Source organism: Castanea sativa, chromosome 8 (assembly GCF_040712315.1).
Source record: "Castanea sativa cultivar Marrone di Chiusa Pesio chromosome 8, ASM4071231v1".
Lineage (NCBI taxonomy): Eukaryota > Viridiplantae > Streptophyta > Magnoliopsida > Fagales > Fagaceae > Castanea > Castanea sativa.
In genome coordinates this window covers 40,195,816-40,213,959 of record NC_134020.1, presented here as the reverse complement: position 1 = coordinate 40,213,959, position 18,144 = coordinate 40,195,816, and the positions used below count along the sequence as shown (strand labels likewise).

The window sequence follows — 18,144 nt, the reverse complement described above, 5'->3', positions numbered from 1 at the left end:
TTAAATTTTGAATGTGTCTGTTGGAAACACCTAAAGGTACCAATTGAGTTATTTATACTATTTATAATAAGATTTTTCTCTTTAAACTAGACTTTTATGTGGTTCAAAAATATCCTTTAACCTAACTATTAATAGGGACAAAATTTGGGGACAATTTGGTAAAGATATGTTGTGATGAGACTAGTAACTTATAAGCCTCTTGGCATTTCCACTTACTCCTTACCCTTGGCTGTTATGGGAATGGGAAATCAAGAAAGATTGGACATTTTCAAACACTCAAGGGAATTTAGGAAGGGATACTCTCCAATTAACTCGAAAAGGTATGGGGAAAATTGGATTTTTCAGACCTTCAACGGCATTTAGGTAGGGACACTCTCCACAATTAACTCAAAAAATAATAATAATAAACGAAAGCAGTGTTATTAAAACCGGCCCGGCCCAGTGACCCGGCGCGTTGACCGGGCCTAGTGATCAATTGGATCGCAAAAGTATGTGACCTATTCAAAACTGGTGCAACCCGTGTGACCCGGTTGGGTTTTATTAAACCAGCCGGATTTGTAAATTGTGTAAAATTACATTAATAGATCCACTTTATTGACTCTTTTATAATTTAAACTAACTTGTAACTCTATGCATATGCATGGATACATTTAAAGATATACAATAAGATGTATAATATAATTCATATATATATAATTTAAATACTATTGATAGCCATTTTTATATTTTGTTAACTCTTAAAAAAAAATTTGTAAGGATATTATTAAATATAAAATGTAAATTGTCTATGTTTTTTTTTTATATTAAATTATAGTGAAGCACTTTTTTTTTAACCATTCATTTATTCTAAATTTCTTGGTTTTTGTATTTAATAACTCACTTTAATGAATATTTATGATGTGGTCCCACATTTGATTTTAAAATTAAGAAATAAAACTTTTTAAGAATAAATAATTTAGAACACATGGCGCAAAATTAAAACTCTAATTTGGAATTCTAATTTGAGTTTCTTTCAGCTTCACCTATTATTATTATTATTATTATTATTATTATTATTATTATTATTATTATTATTATTATTATTATTATTATTATTATATAGATGTGTGATAGTAGGGTAATTTAAACAAGAGAAAACCTAAAAATCCTTTAAAAAAAAAAGCATTGTTCCCTACGCCCAGCGGATTCACACTTTCTACTTTATAGTTTGTACATGTAGCATCACTTTTCAGTTTTCACAATTCTCAAAACCTACTGCTACGGCTTGCTATTGTGCAATTTTTTTTTTTATGCTTTGAAGTCTAATAATGAGGCTGATGTTGGAGTTTTCAATGAAGATAGAGCTTCAAGTTTAAGCCCAGGTTGTAATCCATGGGATTGGAGTAATTGGACCAACCAATGAGAGACTGAGAGAAATAAGCATTAGAGTTTGAGATTTTTCATTTTATTTATTTAATATACATAATTTTTTGACATGTAACAAGATTTTCTTTAGCAAAGACTTTGTTGCAATCTTATGACATTTGTTTATTTTCCTTTTGAATTTTATAGAATTTCCAATGCTATTGCTTATGAAACATTGATTTTGAATTATAATGGCAAGATTGATTTAGGCATATGCCTTTTTTTTTTTTTTAATTTACATATTTAGGTTATGATTTCTCAAACTTAATTATATATATTTTTTATTTTTTATTTGATCTTGCAGTTTGATCGATGACTCACTGGTTGGACCAGTGACCCAACTCATAGAATGGGTTAACGCCCGGTCCGAGTTTAATAACTATGAATGAAAGTACTAACAAATTAGAGGGATGGAAATGTACCTAACCCAAACAAAAACGACCTTGCTCAAAAATTATTATAAAGTCCGATGATTGCATTATTTAAAAGTCCATCTCCATCTCATCTATTCCAAAATGGTTGTAAGTAAGAGGAGATGGCCTTGGCCCTTCTTCTATATAAGCTCATTTTTATTAATATCTCTTATCCTTTTTTTTTTTTACCAAATAATATCTCTTATCCTTATTCAGCTTTAAACGAAAAAAAAAAAAAAACAACAAAAGTCTGTTTTTTTAATAGGTAACATTTACATATCTACCATTCCTTCTTGTTCAAAGTTGGCCCTAGGCCAGGGCCTAGGCCACATAGGTCATGGTCTAGGCACTCAAATTGGAGAGCAATAAGTAAATATATATTTTTTAATTTTAAAAAAATGTGAGATGTAAATTTTTTTTCCTCCTATTTTAAGATTGGCAAATTTTTTTGAGTAATGCTAAAAATACTACAAATTTTATTAAATAAGTCTTACAAATTGTTGTATCACCAGTCACAAAAAATAATATCAAATACTTATTCATTTCCTTGTTAAAGTGCTACTAAGAATGTTAATTTTCACATCAGTTTTTTTTTTTTTTTTTTGGGTAGTAAAATTTATAAAAGTTTTAGCATTTTCTGAAAAAGAAAAATACAAATTAATAGAAATCCAACCAAATCATTGTTAAGTAGGTGAAAAATGCATAAGTTATTATAAATTTTACTATAACAAACTTACAAATTAATATGGCAAAACTATGATTAGTACCTGTTAAAAAATATAATAAATGAACGTTTAAATCAATTTTTTATGATCAGTGACACATTGCTTTGTATAGCTTACGTGGTAAAATTTCTCGTATACTTAGTATCACTCAAATGAATTAGTCATAATAAAAAGTAAAAACAATGGATTTAATTTTTAAAAAAAATTATAGTATAATATATTAAAAAAACTAATAGTTAACAAATTAAATATTATTCAAGTAATATTTAAATATAAAAAGTCTTATTTCAAGTTTTTGCCTTTAGCTTCACATTGTTTTGAGCCAAACCTATTCCTTGTCTATACTTGTAAAAGAGTCTTTTGGAAGATCGATTTAAGTATATGAATCTTAACAACGAACATATATAACATATTTTTTCTAATTAATTTTGTTAACGTATGATCTGATGTAATCAAATCTCTAAATCTCTTTGTAAAGATAATGAGAGAGATGTTAGAAAATTGATTTCAATATCTTAACAAAAGTTACAACTTTTTTTTTATTAATTGATCTATAATAATTTTTTTATAATTCAACAGTTACTATAAGGGAGAGGAGATTTGAACCTTACGTCTTGTAAACACTAAGATGTGCCAACTAATTGAGCTGGCAAAAAAAATTGATGCATTGAATTATATCCATATGGATATTATATGGTTATCCCAATATAGTCAAATTGTTAATTTTACTTATTATTTCGTGTAGTAAGTAGGGTTGTAAAAGAGTAGGGGTTTGTTGAATATTAAATATTCAAGTTTGACTCCACCTCAAAAGTAAACTATTCAAGCTTAGCTCGAGCTCAAACCAAGCTTGCAAACAATCTTTGAACTCAAACTCATAAAAAAGTCCAAAAACTTGAACTCGTGCTCAATATCAAGCTTATGAGTTTGAGACCCATCACAAGTATATTAGCAAGTTTGTTTGGTTCGAGCGGGTGGTCCAAAAGCCTAATTAATTAAAGTCTTAGTAAGATGTGTTTTTTTCAAACTCATATCGAGCTTCTTACCAAGCCCATAAACAAACCTAGGTTTTGCTTCTTCTTTTTTATCGAACCCTATTGTTCATGAGTCTATTCATGAACATTTTTTTAAGGCTTGACTTGTTATTAAACAAGCCTAAAATTAAAGTTGAAGCTTGGCTTATATATAAGCAAACAAAAACAAACTTTTTATTTAATCAAACAACTTGGTTCATTATAGCCTTGTAATAAGTGTTTTGGATATTATATGGCTCTCCCAATATTCAAACGGTTAATTTTACAAAGATCAACAATGGTGTCGAAGAAGTAAAAAAAGCTTGAAGAAGCTCTGCAGAACTCAACAATGGCGTCGAAGGAGAAAAAGATGAAAGAGGAAGAGAAAATCAATGAAAATTCCCAAATTGAAAGAACCTTAGAATTTCAAAATTTTCTAGAGGTTTTGCTCTGATACCATATGAAAAACTGATTTTCTCAGATTCATTGATTGAGTAAAATCCCTATAGGTACAAGCTAAGCAAAAATAAGCAAATGCTCTGTAACTAACTTAACAAACTCACACACGTGCAAACAGTAAATAACAAACTAAAACACGTGCGTGGCTAAAGCTAACTAAGTCTAATAACAAAACTACAGGTCGTTCACTATACAAGGACTAAACTACACTGCCGTTTAAGCTGACTTAAGTGCTCTTAATTCCTCTGCCTCTGGAGCTCGAAGCGATCCACTGAGGACTGAGCTGTTTGTTCTTCATTAGTTAAGTCTTTAAGGTCTGCACTAGCTGCGCTGAGTGAGTCTTTAAGCTGTTTTGATGCAATAGCTTAAGTTCCTTCATTCCTTGGCCTTTGATAGGTTATGTCAACTTTTTTTTTTTTATTAAAAAATGCTTATATGGTAAATAATTATTGGATAATAAAATGAAGTTAATGTAAGTAATAGATATCTGAAAAGACATTTGAGGATTGACGTGAAGTGCAACAACACCAAAAGCATGTTGGGATCAAATTATTTTGTTTTAAGAAACTTTCATTTGATTCAGAATATATTTAATGGGACCACTCAAGCACTCACACAAAAATCACTCACTAACATGTTACTAATTTTGTATATTCTGCTCTGTTTTCTTCAAACTCAAGCTTGTGAAAGTCTGTAATTCCTCTCTAAAACAAAACCAATGCTGATAGCATTGAGCCATAAACCTAAACCCGTGGCTAAACAATTCTTTAAGCATGAGTGTCTGGACCTTCACCCCAACCCAAGTCCCCAACCCCCTATAAATAGAGTACTGTGATGCTATCACTAATAGTGCACACAGATTCCCTCACTCACACACATAAGAAGTAGTCATTCATCTCCTTCAAGTTTCTTCTTCACACTTGCAATGGCATCAGGCTGTCACGAAGAGAACTGTGTTCGCCGGGATTATGGATTGAATTGCCATCTCTGTGTCAAAGACTTCGAAACTAAGGCGGCCTTGGACAAGCATTTCGAGTGGCACATTAGAAATGATTCGGTGAAGCCCGAATTCAAGTGCCCCAAACCGAAGTGCAATCGTCCGTACCCAACCAAGGTTGCACTCCAAGACCATATCAAGAATGGGCAACACTGAGCAGTGATCCCTAGCCAGTTTCTGTGTCTTTATTTTATTTTATGTGTTTATGCCCTGTTTCTTTATCTTCAAATAATTATGTTTCCCTTTATCTTCTTCAATGTAATCCGTATGTGTTTACTTAAATATATGAAACTGGTCTTCCTCTAATGGCTATCCCAGTGTTCCCACAATCATCTTTATTTATTTATTTTCTTTTTCCACTAAGTTTAGTTACAAGTTTTCAAACTGCCAAATTTATACGTGGATATTCACTTCTAAAATCACTTTTTTTTTAATTGTCAATAATACTCATTAACAACATGTCACATGTAATTTGTTGTGAAAATATTTTGGGACAAAATTTAGCTACAAAATCAGTTATAACTTAAGGTTACAAACTGATTTAATAAACTGACATGCATAAAAAAATGACATATACACTGCACATGATTACATAATTAAACTTAAATCAACAAACTCTAGTTAGCCACACCACCTATTAAAAATAAAAATTAAAACAAAAACAGAAAAAAAAACAAGCCCTGTTTTCCCTCCATTGGTCACCCCCAAACTCTCCTCTTTCTCCGCCACCGGTCACCCTCAAATCCTCCTCTGTCTCCACTGCCGGCTCGCCCTCAAACCATCCTCTCTCTCAAAGAAATTCCTGATTGTACTTTTATTTTGTCCTTTTGTTCCTTCTAGTTTGTTTCGTCATGTACCAGCTTGAGCCCATGGGCGGCTCTAGCCTTTGAGGTCTTAATTACCTGGATGTTTTTACCCAGGTCCTGGTGTTTTTTCTTGTATCATTGGTTTGGTTTTCGTAATATAAATTTCTATCTTTTCTCTTTAAAAGAGAAGGCATTGTAGGCACATCAAGAAACAAAGATAAAGTTTTCTTGGTTTTTTGTCAAATGTAAACTAGTTTGACATCGTTAGGCCCAAAGCTTGCAGATCAGATTTTAGTAGCATGGTACACAACGACTACAAAGCACTTGGTAGCATTTTGAACCACAAAATTTTTCTCACAATCGCTCAAATAAATTCAGCCTAAAGTGTATACAGAGGAGGGCTTAGGGGTGGGCCAGCAGTGGAGACACAGGAGGGTTTGAGGGGTGGCTGGTGGTGGAGACAGAGGAGAGTTTAGGGGTGACCGGTGGGGGGAGAAGAGGGCTTGGGTGACCAGTGGGGCTGAGTTGCAAAGATGTCAATGACTTAGGGTTGTAAACGAACCAAACCGTTCATGAACAACTCAGGCTCGGCTCGATAAAAAGCTCGTTCATGTTCGTTTGTTTACAAATAAACCAAACTTGAGCCTTATTTTTAGGCTTGTTTGATAAACAAGCCGAGCTCAAGCAAAAAAAATTGTTCGTGAACAAGCTCGTGAACAATAGGACTCGATATAAAACATGCCAAGCTTAACCTTCTTTATAGTTTGATATATGTTTACTAAATAAACTTATTATTATGACATTACACATATATTTTGGAATGTTAATTTATAGCTTGTTTATTCATATATGTTTTAAAATGTTAATTTATTTAGATTTGTGAAGATTATAATTGTACGAATGACAAATGTGGATGTCAAAATTGTATTTTGAACAATTACTCAAGCTATAAACAATAAATGATGATGGATGGATTTAATTATGTGAAGTTGTAATGTGAACAAATTCTAATCACGAGTGTTAGAAGCATGATAAAATGAATACATATTATATATATATATGTGTGTGTGTGTGTGTGTGTGTGTGTATTTGTTTGCTTGATTTTTGGTGATATAAGCATTTGATGATGTAATTTTTTTGGATCCCAAGCTAAAAAACTTGACTTGAGCTCGAGTTTGAGTTTGATATTAAACTCAAGCTTGGCTTGACTAATTAATCAAGCCAAGCCAAGCCGAGCTCAAGTTTTTTGGCATTCTCACAAGCTCAAGTTCAAACATTGTTTTTAGGCTTGTGTCAAGCTCAAGCCAAGCTTGAGCATTTGATTTTTATTAACGAGCCAAGCTCAAACACACACTACTCGGCAAAGCTTGTCTCGTTTACAGCCCTAAATTTATGTGTGTGTGAGAGAGAGAGAGAGAATATACTTATAAGTTTTTTATTTGAATTTTTTTTAATAGGTAGTGTGGTTAACTAGAGTTAGTTGGATTAAGTTTAGTTAAGTAATCATGTGCGGCGCACATGCCATTTTTACATGTTTCACTTTATTAGAAAAGTTTGTAGCCTTAAGTTATAATTGATTTTGTAGTTAAATTTTGTCCAATGAATTGAATATAGCATTTCTTATTATCTATTTATATTATTTAAGCAAATCACTTAGAGAAATGCTATATCAAAAACATTTTCACAACAAATTCTAAATGGCAAATTGTTATTAGTTATTATGGGTGGGAGAAAAAGTAATTTAAGTTGTATATTCAAATTAGAACCAATAATAACTTACCACCTATGATTTATTGTGAAAATATTATGATCGTAGCACTTCTCAATCACTTAACTTATTAAACGATTCACATGTTTAAAACAACACATAGATTGTTTCTTCAATTGCCATATTACAAATGGAATAAAAATAGCTTAAAATTGGCTTGAAACTAAACTTTTTCCTTTTGTTTTAAAAGCAACTACCTAAATCTTAAAGGGTGGTGGGGTTTGAAGGTTGTCACTTGAACCCCAATATGAAAATATTTTAGGTGTATAGTTTTAGTTACCAAATTAAATTCAAATATAACATGTACTAGCAAATGGTGTTATCATTTCAATGGATTTTTTTTTTTGGAGAAGACATTGCAAAGAATAATTAAATTCAATGCACATATATGTTTAAATTTAGGCTAAAATGCAAAACTCATACTCTAAGTTTTATTAGAATTCATTCTATTCTTCTAACTTTTCTGCTGTTGTCTATATTTCTTGGTTTCAATAGGATTCCTTATGAGCATTGTTTCTATCTACTATTATCTAAAGATAATGAAGTTATTAATGACCGGAAGAAACCAAGAAATAACCCCTCACGTGCGAAATTATAGAAGATCCCCTTTAAGAACAAACAATTCTATCGAATTGAGTATGATTATATGTGTGATAGCATCTACTATACAAGGAATATCAATTAACCCGATTATTGAAATTGCTCAGAATACCCTTTTTGAGCTTCTAGAATTTATTTCTCGTTCATTTCGATTTTCTAAGTTTCAAGTTTACTCCAATAAGGAAATGTCAACTTCCTTTAAATAAATTTTTTAAAGGAAAAAAATTAATTACATCCTAATCAGTGTAATATAAATATCACATTGATAGTACCTTCTATACAGTTCCATGATTGAAAGAGAGTTTTCTTACTTTTCTTTCTAATTTATTTTCTACTAAGCTTGCTTTTCTTTCGAACTAAAGGTAGTCATGTCCATTTTTCTACAATACTTGGGTTGGCTGAAAGGAACTTAATAAAGACTGGTGTATGCTATACACATTCTTTCACACAAACTTACACTTACAAGCCACGTGTACTGAAATAATATTCAATTCATAAACATGTATGATAGCTAGGACTATGCTTTTTCCTATTCTTATCAAGAAGGAAGCAATTCTTGTAGTTCTTCGAGGGAACTAGGCCTCCTTAGAGAATGAACAGAACAGTGAGCAGAGAGAGAGAGAGAGAGAGAGAGAGAGAGAGAGAGAGAGAGAGAGAGAGAGAATTGTACATCAATCTTCATTAATTCCTACTCCTTAACAGATTTCTCCTTTATAACAGAATCCAATGCTATGATTACAATGATACAAGATCATAACTACCTTTAACTAACTAACTACCCCATCCAATCACTTGACACAACTATAACTAACTAACTGCACAATCCACGCTATAACTACTAACTACCCAACTCATGCCCTGCTACTACTTAGCTTACAACACAGCAGCACCTGATGCACACAGCAGTAGCAACTCCTGATCCCAACAGCTCCTAGTCCACTCCACTCCAATCATAGCAATGCTTAAATCATTCCAATCAATGTACTCTGTAAATTTTCTTTGGTAGAGATACATATTCTTTTATAAATTATCATAACCATTATTTTTATAAATTATTATAACCATTATTTAAACTAGTATATAACCCGTGCTTATACATGAGAATGATGAATTGTAGTAGTGCTATTGATATTAACTTGGCTTATAAAACATATAAGATATTAGTTAGACTAGAACATTTGGAGGTATTAAAATAGTTTTTTCTTGCAATTTTCATGATATTGGTTACGCCAAGTTTCTCGTTACACTATTATTGTGTATATAATTTTGAAAATTACTATTAGACACTACATATATATAATATCAATTCACAATCACTTTCTGTGAAATTCTAATAAATACAACACAAAATAAAAGAATAAATCTGTCCAATAGTATCTCCTACATTGAATGAGGATTAGGCACATGAGATCATTCAGTTCCATTACAATTTGTTACGTTCCAGATCTTGACATAAAAAATACCTGAATAGAAATAGTATAAAAATATGTTCATTAGTTCAGAGAAAAAATAATAGCAAAAATCTAAAAAAATTAATTTGTATGGAAAGCTAACAAAAGCAAAATTCAATATATATATATATATATATATATATATATATATATATATATATATATGATTAGGTTTTTTATAGATTATTTATATTGAACTTCTCATTTTCTACATTGAATTAACTCACTTAACAAAAAAAACCTACATTACATGAGACGCGTGACACAAAATTAAATTCTAATTAAATTTCAATTTTTACATTGAATTAATTAACTTGACACAAAAATTTAAAAACTTAGATTAAATGGGACTCGTGATGCAAAATTAGAATTTAATTGAATTCAAATTTGAAATTTAATTGAATTTTCTCTTAACTTTGTCTATTAATATATACTAATATGTAACCTATGCAAAGCATGGACGCATTTCAAATTATGTTTAAAAAATAGCATGTTACACATGAATTAATGCTTACGTATAGATACATTTAAAACTAAACACAATTTTTTTCATAAAATATAAATAATTAGTCAAATTATTTATTTTTAAGTAAACGTAATTAGTTATATATTAAAATTCTTATCTAAATTTAACACTACTTATGATCATTTTTTTTTCTAATTATTAATTAAGAGAACGTACAATGATTTTTATTAAGTATACGTGGAAACCAACAAACTGGTGCATATATGAGTGATCTTAGGGAAAGACCTAATATATAGTTAATTATACCATAACAATTATAACTATTTAGCTAGTGATGAAATAGCCACAACATACCTAACTGGTTATTATCACATTTCAGAAGCAGAGCTATAGCGCTGATTCCACGTCTGGGTACCTGAGGAAGGCCGCAGCACTGTTTAGTTTGAAGTTTTGCTCAAACCCACCGACCATCAAGTATTGTCTTAGGCTGCAAGAAATCCTGTGCTCCTTAGGACTCACTTAATTAGGAGAGGCGGTGTCTGAATTTTATTATTTCTTTACATACAAGGACAACCTTTTAGCGCTACTAGGGTTTCTTTCTAGTTTACAAACTCCATCTATAAAAGGACTTGATGATGGCCCGTGATTTGAGCAAAACTTCAAACTAAACAGTCTAATATAAACTCTCTTTTTCTTCTTCCACATACCTTCTATATATAGCTACACCATCTTCTTAACCCTCAAGTACAAGGTATAATCTATTTTTCATGTGTTTCAATTGTTATTAATGATTCTCATGCGTTGCTGTTGTTGGATACAATTAATTGTTATTAAAGATTCTCATGCGTTGTTATAAACAGTCGATGTCCTTTTTTTCTTCTTCTTCTTCCACATACCCTATATATATGGCTACAACATCTTCTTGACTCTCAAGCACAGGGTATAATCTATTTTTCACGTGTTTCAATTGTTATGAATGATTCTCATGCGTTGTTATAAACAGTCGATGTCCTTTTTTTCTTCCTCTTTTTCTACAACATCTTCTTAACTCTCAAGTACAAGGTATAATCTAATTTCATGTGTTTCAATTATTAATGATTCTCATGCCGTTGATTGTTGTTGAATACAATTTTTTTTTTCCTTGGCGAGCTTCTAATACAACGGGTTTCAATCGTTCTTGCAAGATTTGGCGTTATATACTAGTTTGGAACATCATACAAGATGCAGTCCCCCAATGTTCTTAGGCTTGAAAATAGGTAATGTCTGCCTATTTGTTTTTTCATGTTTTAATCTCTCTCTCATTGATTGAAGATAGTGTAGGTTGGACAGTGGACATTTAAGAAATTCTCTTCTCAAAAGAAGAAAAAACATTTTTTTTTTGAAATACTTCCTTAATGCTTTAATAGTAATTTTTTTTTACTGAAATTTTATTAATCTATTTTTATGAAATAATATAAATTAATTCCTACAAAACCTGCAAATATTTTTTGTTATTATTTAAAAGACTAACTATATGGTAATGCATGAAATTATATATATAACTATAAATTTTATAAATAAGTCGACATGGGTCATCAATTTAATAAACATGTATGTTAAGGTTGAGGAATCATAATTTGCTTACTCGTTTCTTATTGTGTTAGTGTGTCAACCTATATAATTAAATAATCATAAGTCAACATGACACGATTAAACCCGACATTTGAAATACATTGCAACCCCTAATTAAACTCCCGTTTCAAGATGCATGTCCCTTCCATAATATAGATTATAAAATTTGTATGAAATACACAAGCCTTGTGCCTGATTAAGTATAGATTTTAAAATATTGGGAAATAAAGGATTTTTGAGTTCTAGTAGGCCATCCTAATTTTGGGAAAAAGAATAATCCACATTGTCTATATATGTAATAAGGTTTATTGAGGCTAACACTTATCCAATTTAATTAGGTCAATTTTTCATATTTATGCAAGATATATCAATTCAATAAATTTTCTATTTGTTTCAACTTACATTTTACAGTTAAAGAAGTTTGCTTGATTTTTTTTGTTAGCGTGTTAATTTTATGGACAAAAACTATAACCTTACTTAATATCTTTTTATTGGATGTGAATTTTGACAAACCTACCATTAGATTACATTTTCATCTTATATCCTTCATGCTTGCAAAATTTCAAGAAAATTAAATTTCAATAACTATGTCATTAATAAATTACTTAAATTACAAGTTTTTGTAACTTAAAATTACGCATAAAATGTAAGTTTATAAATCATATTATAAATAATATTTGATTGGTACAAAATTTAACATGTATATCAAAAGCATGAATAATATTAAAATTCACGCATGTAGCAAGCTTCATCAATGGAGTGATCAAATCAGAGATGAAGAAGAGAGAGATTTTTGAATATGCATTGAATTCTCATCTATTGAAATATACAAGCTCTGTTTCTTATATAGAAAATAGATTGGAGGGAAAAACTATAACCAACTAACAAACTAACCAATGAACAAGTGTCATCTGTCAACTACTCCTAACTAACTCTTCTATACCGTAAAACAATATGTAGCCTAACTACTAATACATAAAATGACATGTAGTTTATCTTTATGTACAAACTTTAGACTACTATCTTTACATTACAGATTTACAGTAATAACTATATTGATGAACTACAATTTAACATCTAACAAATAATATGTAATTTAACAATTAAATTTTCAAAATATGTAGTAATATTAATTTTATTAAAGGAAGTTGTAGCTAAACTTTGTCTTAATTTTATATTATACCTTTTTTGACCAATTTTTTTTAGAGTTTATGTAAATTTGTCATGAGATCAAGTACTGTCAGCAATAACTTCTTATCAATAGTGTGTTAATATAAGCATGCTCCAAATTCTACTTGCGCATATACATCCAATTATGATTAGTTTTAAAGAATTCTATTTTCTTGATGTATTTCATTTTGACATAATATAAACATATATATATATATATATATATATATATATTTTTTTTTTTTTTTTTTCAGTTCTCAACCTGAATGGGCACATCTTCCTGTACCTGTTTTGTGCTTGATTATGGACAAGTTGTCGGAACCCATATACCATGCTTGGTTTGCTGGTGTTTGTAAACAATGGCATTTAATTGCAAAGGACTACAATAAGAAAAAGAAGGCACTTCCAATGCTATTGCTCTCCCTTAACAATGATCATAAAACAAGGAGAGTTTTATATGGCATTACCGAAGGAAAAATATTCAAAAATATCAACTTAGAAGTATTTTATGCAAGGAGATGCTGCGGCTTCAGCCATGGTTGGTTGGCCACCGTAGATGAAAACATGGCTATAACCCTCTTGAATCCTTTCAACAAATCAGCCTCCAAAATCACTCTTCCCTCTTTAAAGCACCGTAAACGCATTAAGATTCCACAATTTAACGTTCTTAAGGTTGTTTTGTCTCACAATCCTACTTCAAGTCAGGACAATTATGCGGTGGTTGTTATTTATGCTCCTTCCGATTTGTTGGCTTTCATCAACCCTACGCAACAACATGCTTGGACTTACCTTGATGAAAATCTAACGGGCTTTACAGATATCGCCTTTTATGGAGGTTTGGCCTATGCTGTGGGACGTTTGGGTATGGTGGTGTCATTTGACGTTAACAGTAAGAATTATAGTTCTTCTCAGCTACTAAGACCAAATATAATTGTGCCAGGAGGCTGTCACACGACTTTTAGATATGCTGAAAGAGTGTATATTGTTGAATCAATGAAGGGAGACCTATTGGTTGTTCGGAGGTTTTTCAAACGAAGAGAAAGGTTTTTGGAAGAAATAGAAGAAGAGGAAGAAGAGCGCAAGAGTGTAACCGAAAGTTTCAAGGTTCACAAATTGCTGTTAAACGATCAAACAAAGGGATCATTAGAGGAGCATGTTGAGGTGAAAAGCTTGGGTGATGAGGCTCTCTTTGTTGGCGACAGCCAATCAATGTCCATTTTGGCTTCAAATTTTCCTGGGTGCCAACCAAATTCGATATACTTCACAGATGATTCTATCGACGTTTTTGCAATTAAAAATACGTATCGTCCGAAGGGGCCTTCTGACATGGGTATATATTGCTTGGAGAATGGAACCTTTCAAAAGCATTATACTCCGGAATATAAACACAGGTATTTGGCACCTCCACTCTGGGTTGTGCCACCATTGCAATGAATTCAATGCTAGATGTCTTAATTTTTCTTAATTTTTCAAGTTTACTTTTTTAATAGAATGGTTCGGGTTGCCCATAGTCTCTCAGCCAATAAAGTCGTTTTATTGTTAGCCTTTTTTATAATGATCTTGGTTAAAATTTCATTACTTGTTAATTGTTCGATTTTCCTCCTAGTTGTATATTTTGATTGGTTATGATTTTTGTTGAAGAGATTTATAACTTGCTCTAAATTAACTTTACCGATTGGTATTTTATATCTCCTTCATCATGTGATGATGTATTTATTCATTTATAATTTGTAAGTGTCCTATAGACTCCACGTTATATAGATAGGGAACCTTGCCACTTTATGAGAATCAACTGCACGACAAGGGCTCGACTAAATTATTCACCTCTCAACTTTTCATTGAGAATTTGATCGCCATGTTTTTTTAGGGTTTTTTTTTGTTATTGCTTATAATATTTGGTATAGTGTAATGCAACTGTTCGCGGTGATTGTCTCCAACCTCCTTTAGATGTGGTGGTGTCTAGTTTGAGTTTGTTGAAGGATTTTCAATTGTACAGAAGTAGCTAGTAACATTAGAAAATGCTACAGCGTAACTTAATATCAAGAGTCTTGTAGCTGAAAATAGGTAATCTAAACTGCCTATTTTTTTTTTTTTTTAATGTTTTAATCTCTCTCTCTCTCTCTCTCTCTCTCTCTCTCTCTCTCTCTCTCTCTCTCTCTCTCTCTCTCTCTCTCTCTCTCTCTCTCTCTCAGAGTGATTGAAGATAGTGTTGGACAATGGACATTTAAGAAATTCTCTTCTCAAAAAAGAAGAAAAAACATTTTTTTGTGAAATACTTCCTTGATGCTTTAATAGTTTTTTATTTATTTAATTTTTACTGAAATTTTATTTTTCTATTTTTATGAAATAATATAAATTAATTTCTACAAAACCTGCAAATATTTTTTGTTAGTTTTCAAAAGAAGAAAAAACCTTTTTTTTTTTTGAAATACTTCCTTGATGCTTTAATAGTTTTTTTTTTTTAATTTTTACTGAAATTTTATTTTTCTATTTTTATGAAATAATATAAACTAATTTCTACAAAACCTGCAAATACATTTTGTTAATTGTTAAAAGACTAACTATATGGTTATAATGTATTTATATATAATAAACGGGTCAACTTAACTCGAACATTTAATAAACATGTTGTGTTAAGGTTAAGAAATCCCTAATAAACGTGTCATTTTAGTGTGTCAACCCATATAGTCGAATATTTATAAGTCAACATGACAAGTTGAAACCCCTAACTCCTGTCTCAAGATGCTTGTCCCTTCTAAAAGGAATGGTAACACTGAATGATATCTATTTAGAGAACTCTGAAGAATGCTAAGGCTAATGATGAATGCTAGGACTTAAAGATTATGAACAGTGCAACATTGACCAAATGGAAGCCATCAATGATGATATGATCAAGTACTGTATGTGATTTTTGTTTTGGAGAACATGAGGATGAATTGTCTTTTATCTGCCTTCCTTTTAAGCATAGTTGTTGCAGTAGACACCCAATAATCTATTAGTTATGGTATATAAAACTTTTGAACTTGTGATTGGCGCATAAGAGTACGTAGTGTTAGAAGCAATATCAGTGGTAGCTAGGTTTATATGATATTTCTCCAATCACAACTTTCTACCTTAGCAAAGTTTAAAATAGATTGTGTCATTAACATTGTTTAATTTGACAACTTCTCAAGTGCATGACATTATTTTTTGAATTTTTACATTCAATAACTTTCCCATGCATCACACAGGTTACCGACTAGTTGTTATTATTATTATTATTATTATTATTATTATTATTGCAATATCGTATTAATAGAACTTACTATGATATTTAGGTACTAAAAAATAATATATTTTTACATATTTTATCATGAATCATAAATAAACATGTCTTGATTTTCAAAAAAAAAAAAACGTATCATTTGCAATGTGTGGGTTACACTCTAGTTAATTAATAAATAACATGTTTTCTACTCAACTTTCCCGCAAGATTTTGAGAACCAATTTTGGTTGAAAACAGGTTGGCAAGAAATATAATAATAACGCAGAGCTACAATGAATATGATAAGAAGATAGTTGTTACGTGCTCAACTTAAGAGTAACATCACGACTTAAACAACTAGTTGATCTATATTAAACATGACACCACCCAACACTATAAACGCTTCCATGGTCGTACAAATAACTAGCCACTAATCCATGCAATGCACGGAATAGTTATTTATATAATAAAATCTATGAGCTTTAAAAATAGAAAATTGGGTCAATAATATGCATATTATAGACATTTTGCTAGTTAGCATTTAAAAAAAAAAAGAACTGTCATAATTAAATAAAATACAATGGGAAGAAATATTTAACTTCTATACTTTTCTATAGTTTAAAAGTGAATGTTATTGGGTTGTAAGAGAGATTTTTATAAAATGTTAATACCATATATAAATGCTTATGTTGTCAACATCTCACTACAAGTGCATAGTTACTAAAACCTACAAAGTAATTTACAATTCTTAAATTAATAAAGCAAAATTCAAAAAAGTTATATATATAGACACACACACACACACTCAAAACTAATATAAATTACAAAGATATAAATAAATACCATGATATGAGGAAGACACACCAAGCTTCAAATTTGAGTGGCAATATGAATTTCTCAATCTTACTTAGTCGTAATAATAACAATGTAGACAATTCAAAACATGTAACAATATCAAAATTATAACACCTAATTCCATTATCTTTTACGTTGAATCCAAACAAATAATTAATCAATAAAAAATCATAACTTTAATTAAGAAAACAAAAAATCACATGAACCCAAATAAAAATTCTCAATAAAGCAAAAACATATAAGGTAAAGAATTAAGATCAACCTAATGAGACGAAAATACCAAAAACCCCAAGACGTAAAGCTTCCAAATTTTATAGAATCCCCAAATTCAACTTCAAAACCAAACAAAACCCTTCAAATTCATAAAAAAAAATCATATATAATATACCAAATAAAAATTTCTCATTCTCTGGGCCAAAAGACATAGGTTGCATCTTTGATTTTTCTCTAAAAATAAAGATGCTTCATCTGCCATATACAATATAAAATAATTATTTAAAATTTCAATCCAAAAACTAAACCCACAAAAACACTATCAAAATATAGAGATTAACTCAAATACTCAAAAGAAAATCAATTCTAAACATAATAGTTGAATAAGACAAAAAGAAAATCTTAGGCACATATGAAAGCAAATAATAAAAAAGAAAGAACCTATATTTTTTTTTACGTGAGTCTTTCTTCTTCTTCTTCTTTTTAAATCCTAAAGTGAAGTTAAGTTTAGGGTTCTGAGGTGGTAATTGTTAGGGTTTTGAGGAGAGAAGAGAGAGTCCTAACATTAGTCTCTCTCTTTTTTTTTTCTTAATCCTAATTTTTTTTTGTTTTGACGTGAGTCTTTTTTTTAAACCTAAAGTAAGTCCTTTTAAAAAAAAATCTAACGTGAGGTCTAATTAAAAAAATTATAATTACTTTTTTCAATCTTCAATTTTATATTATATATAGATAATAATAATGTTGTGGCAAGCAGAGTCCTAATAGGAGTCTCTTTCTCTTTTTCTTAATCCTAAAGTTTTTTTTTTACGTGAGTCTTTTTGTAAAATTATAATTATTTTTTAATCTTCGATTTTATTTTATATATAGATAATAATAATGATATGACAAGCTCTAGAGAGATCAACAAAATATATCTAATAGAGTTTTACTTAAACTAAACTATTGTAAC

General features: G+C 30.3%; 1 protein-coding gene across 1 annotated transcript; it reads left to right on the top strand.

Moving 5' to 3' along the window:
• The first annotated feature begins 11,323 nt into the window (after nucleotides 1–11,323).
• On the top strand, nucleotides 11,324–14,317 carry LOC142607368 (putative F-box protein At1g65770). The gene is made up of 2 exons (XM_075778824.1): nucleotides 11,324–11,358; nucleotides 13,138–14,317. The coding sequence occupies exons 1-2, from the start codon at nucleotides 11,324–11,326 to the stop codon at nucleotides 14,315–14,317; spliced, it is 1,215 nt and encodes a 404-aa protein (XP_075634939.1).
• Nucleotides 14,318–18,144: the final 3,827 nt, after the last annotated feature.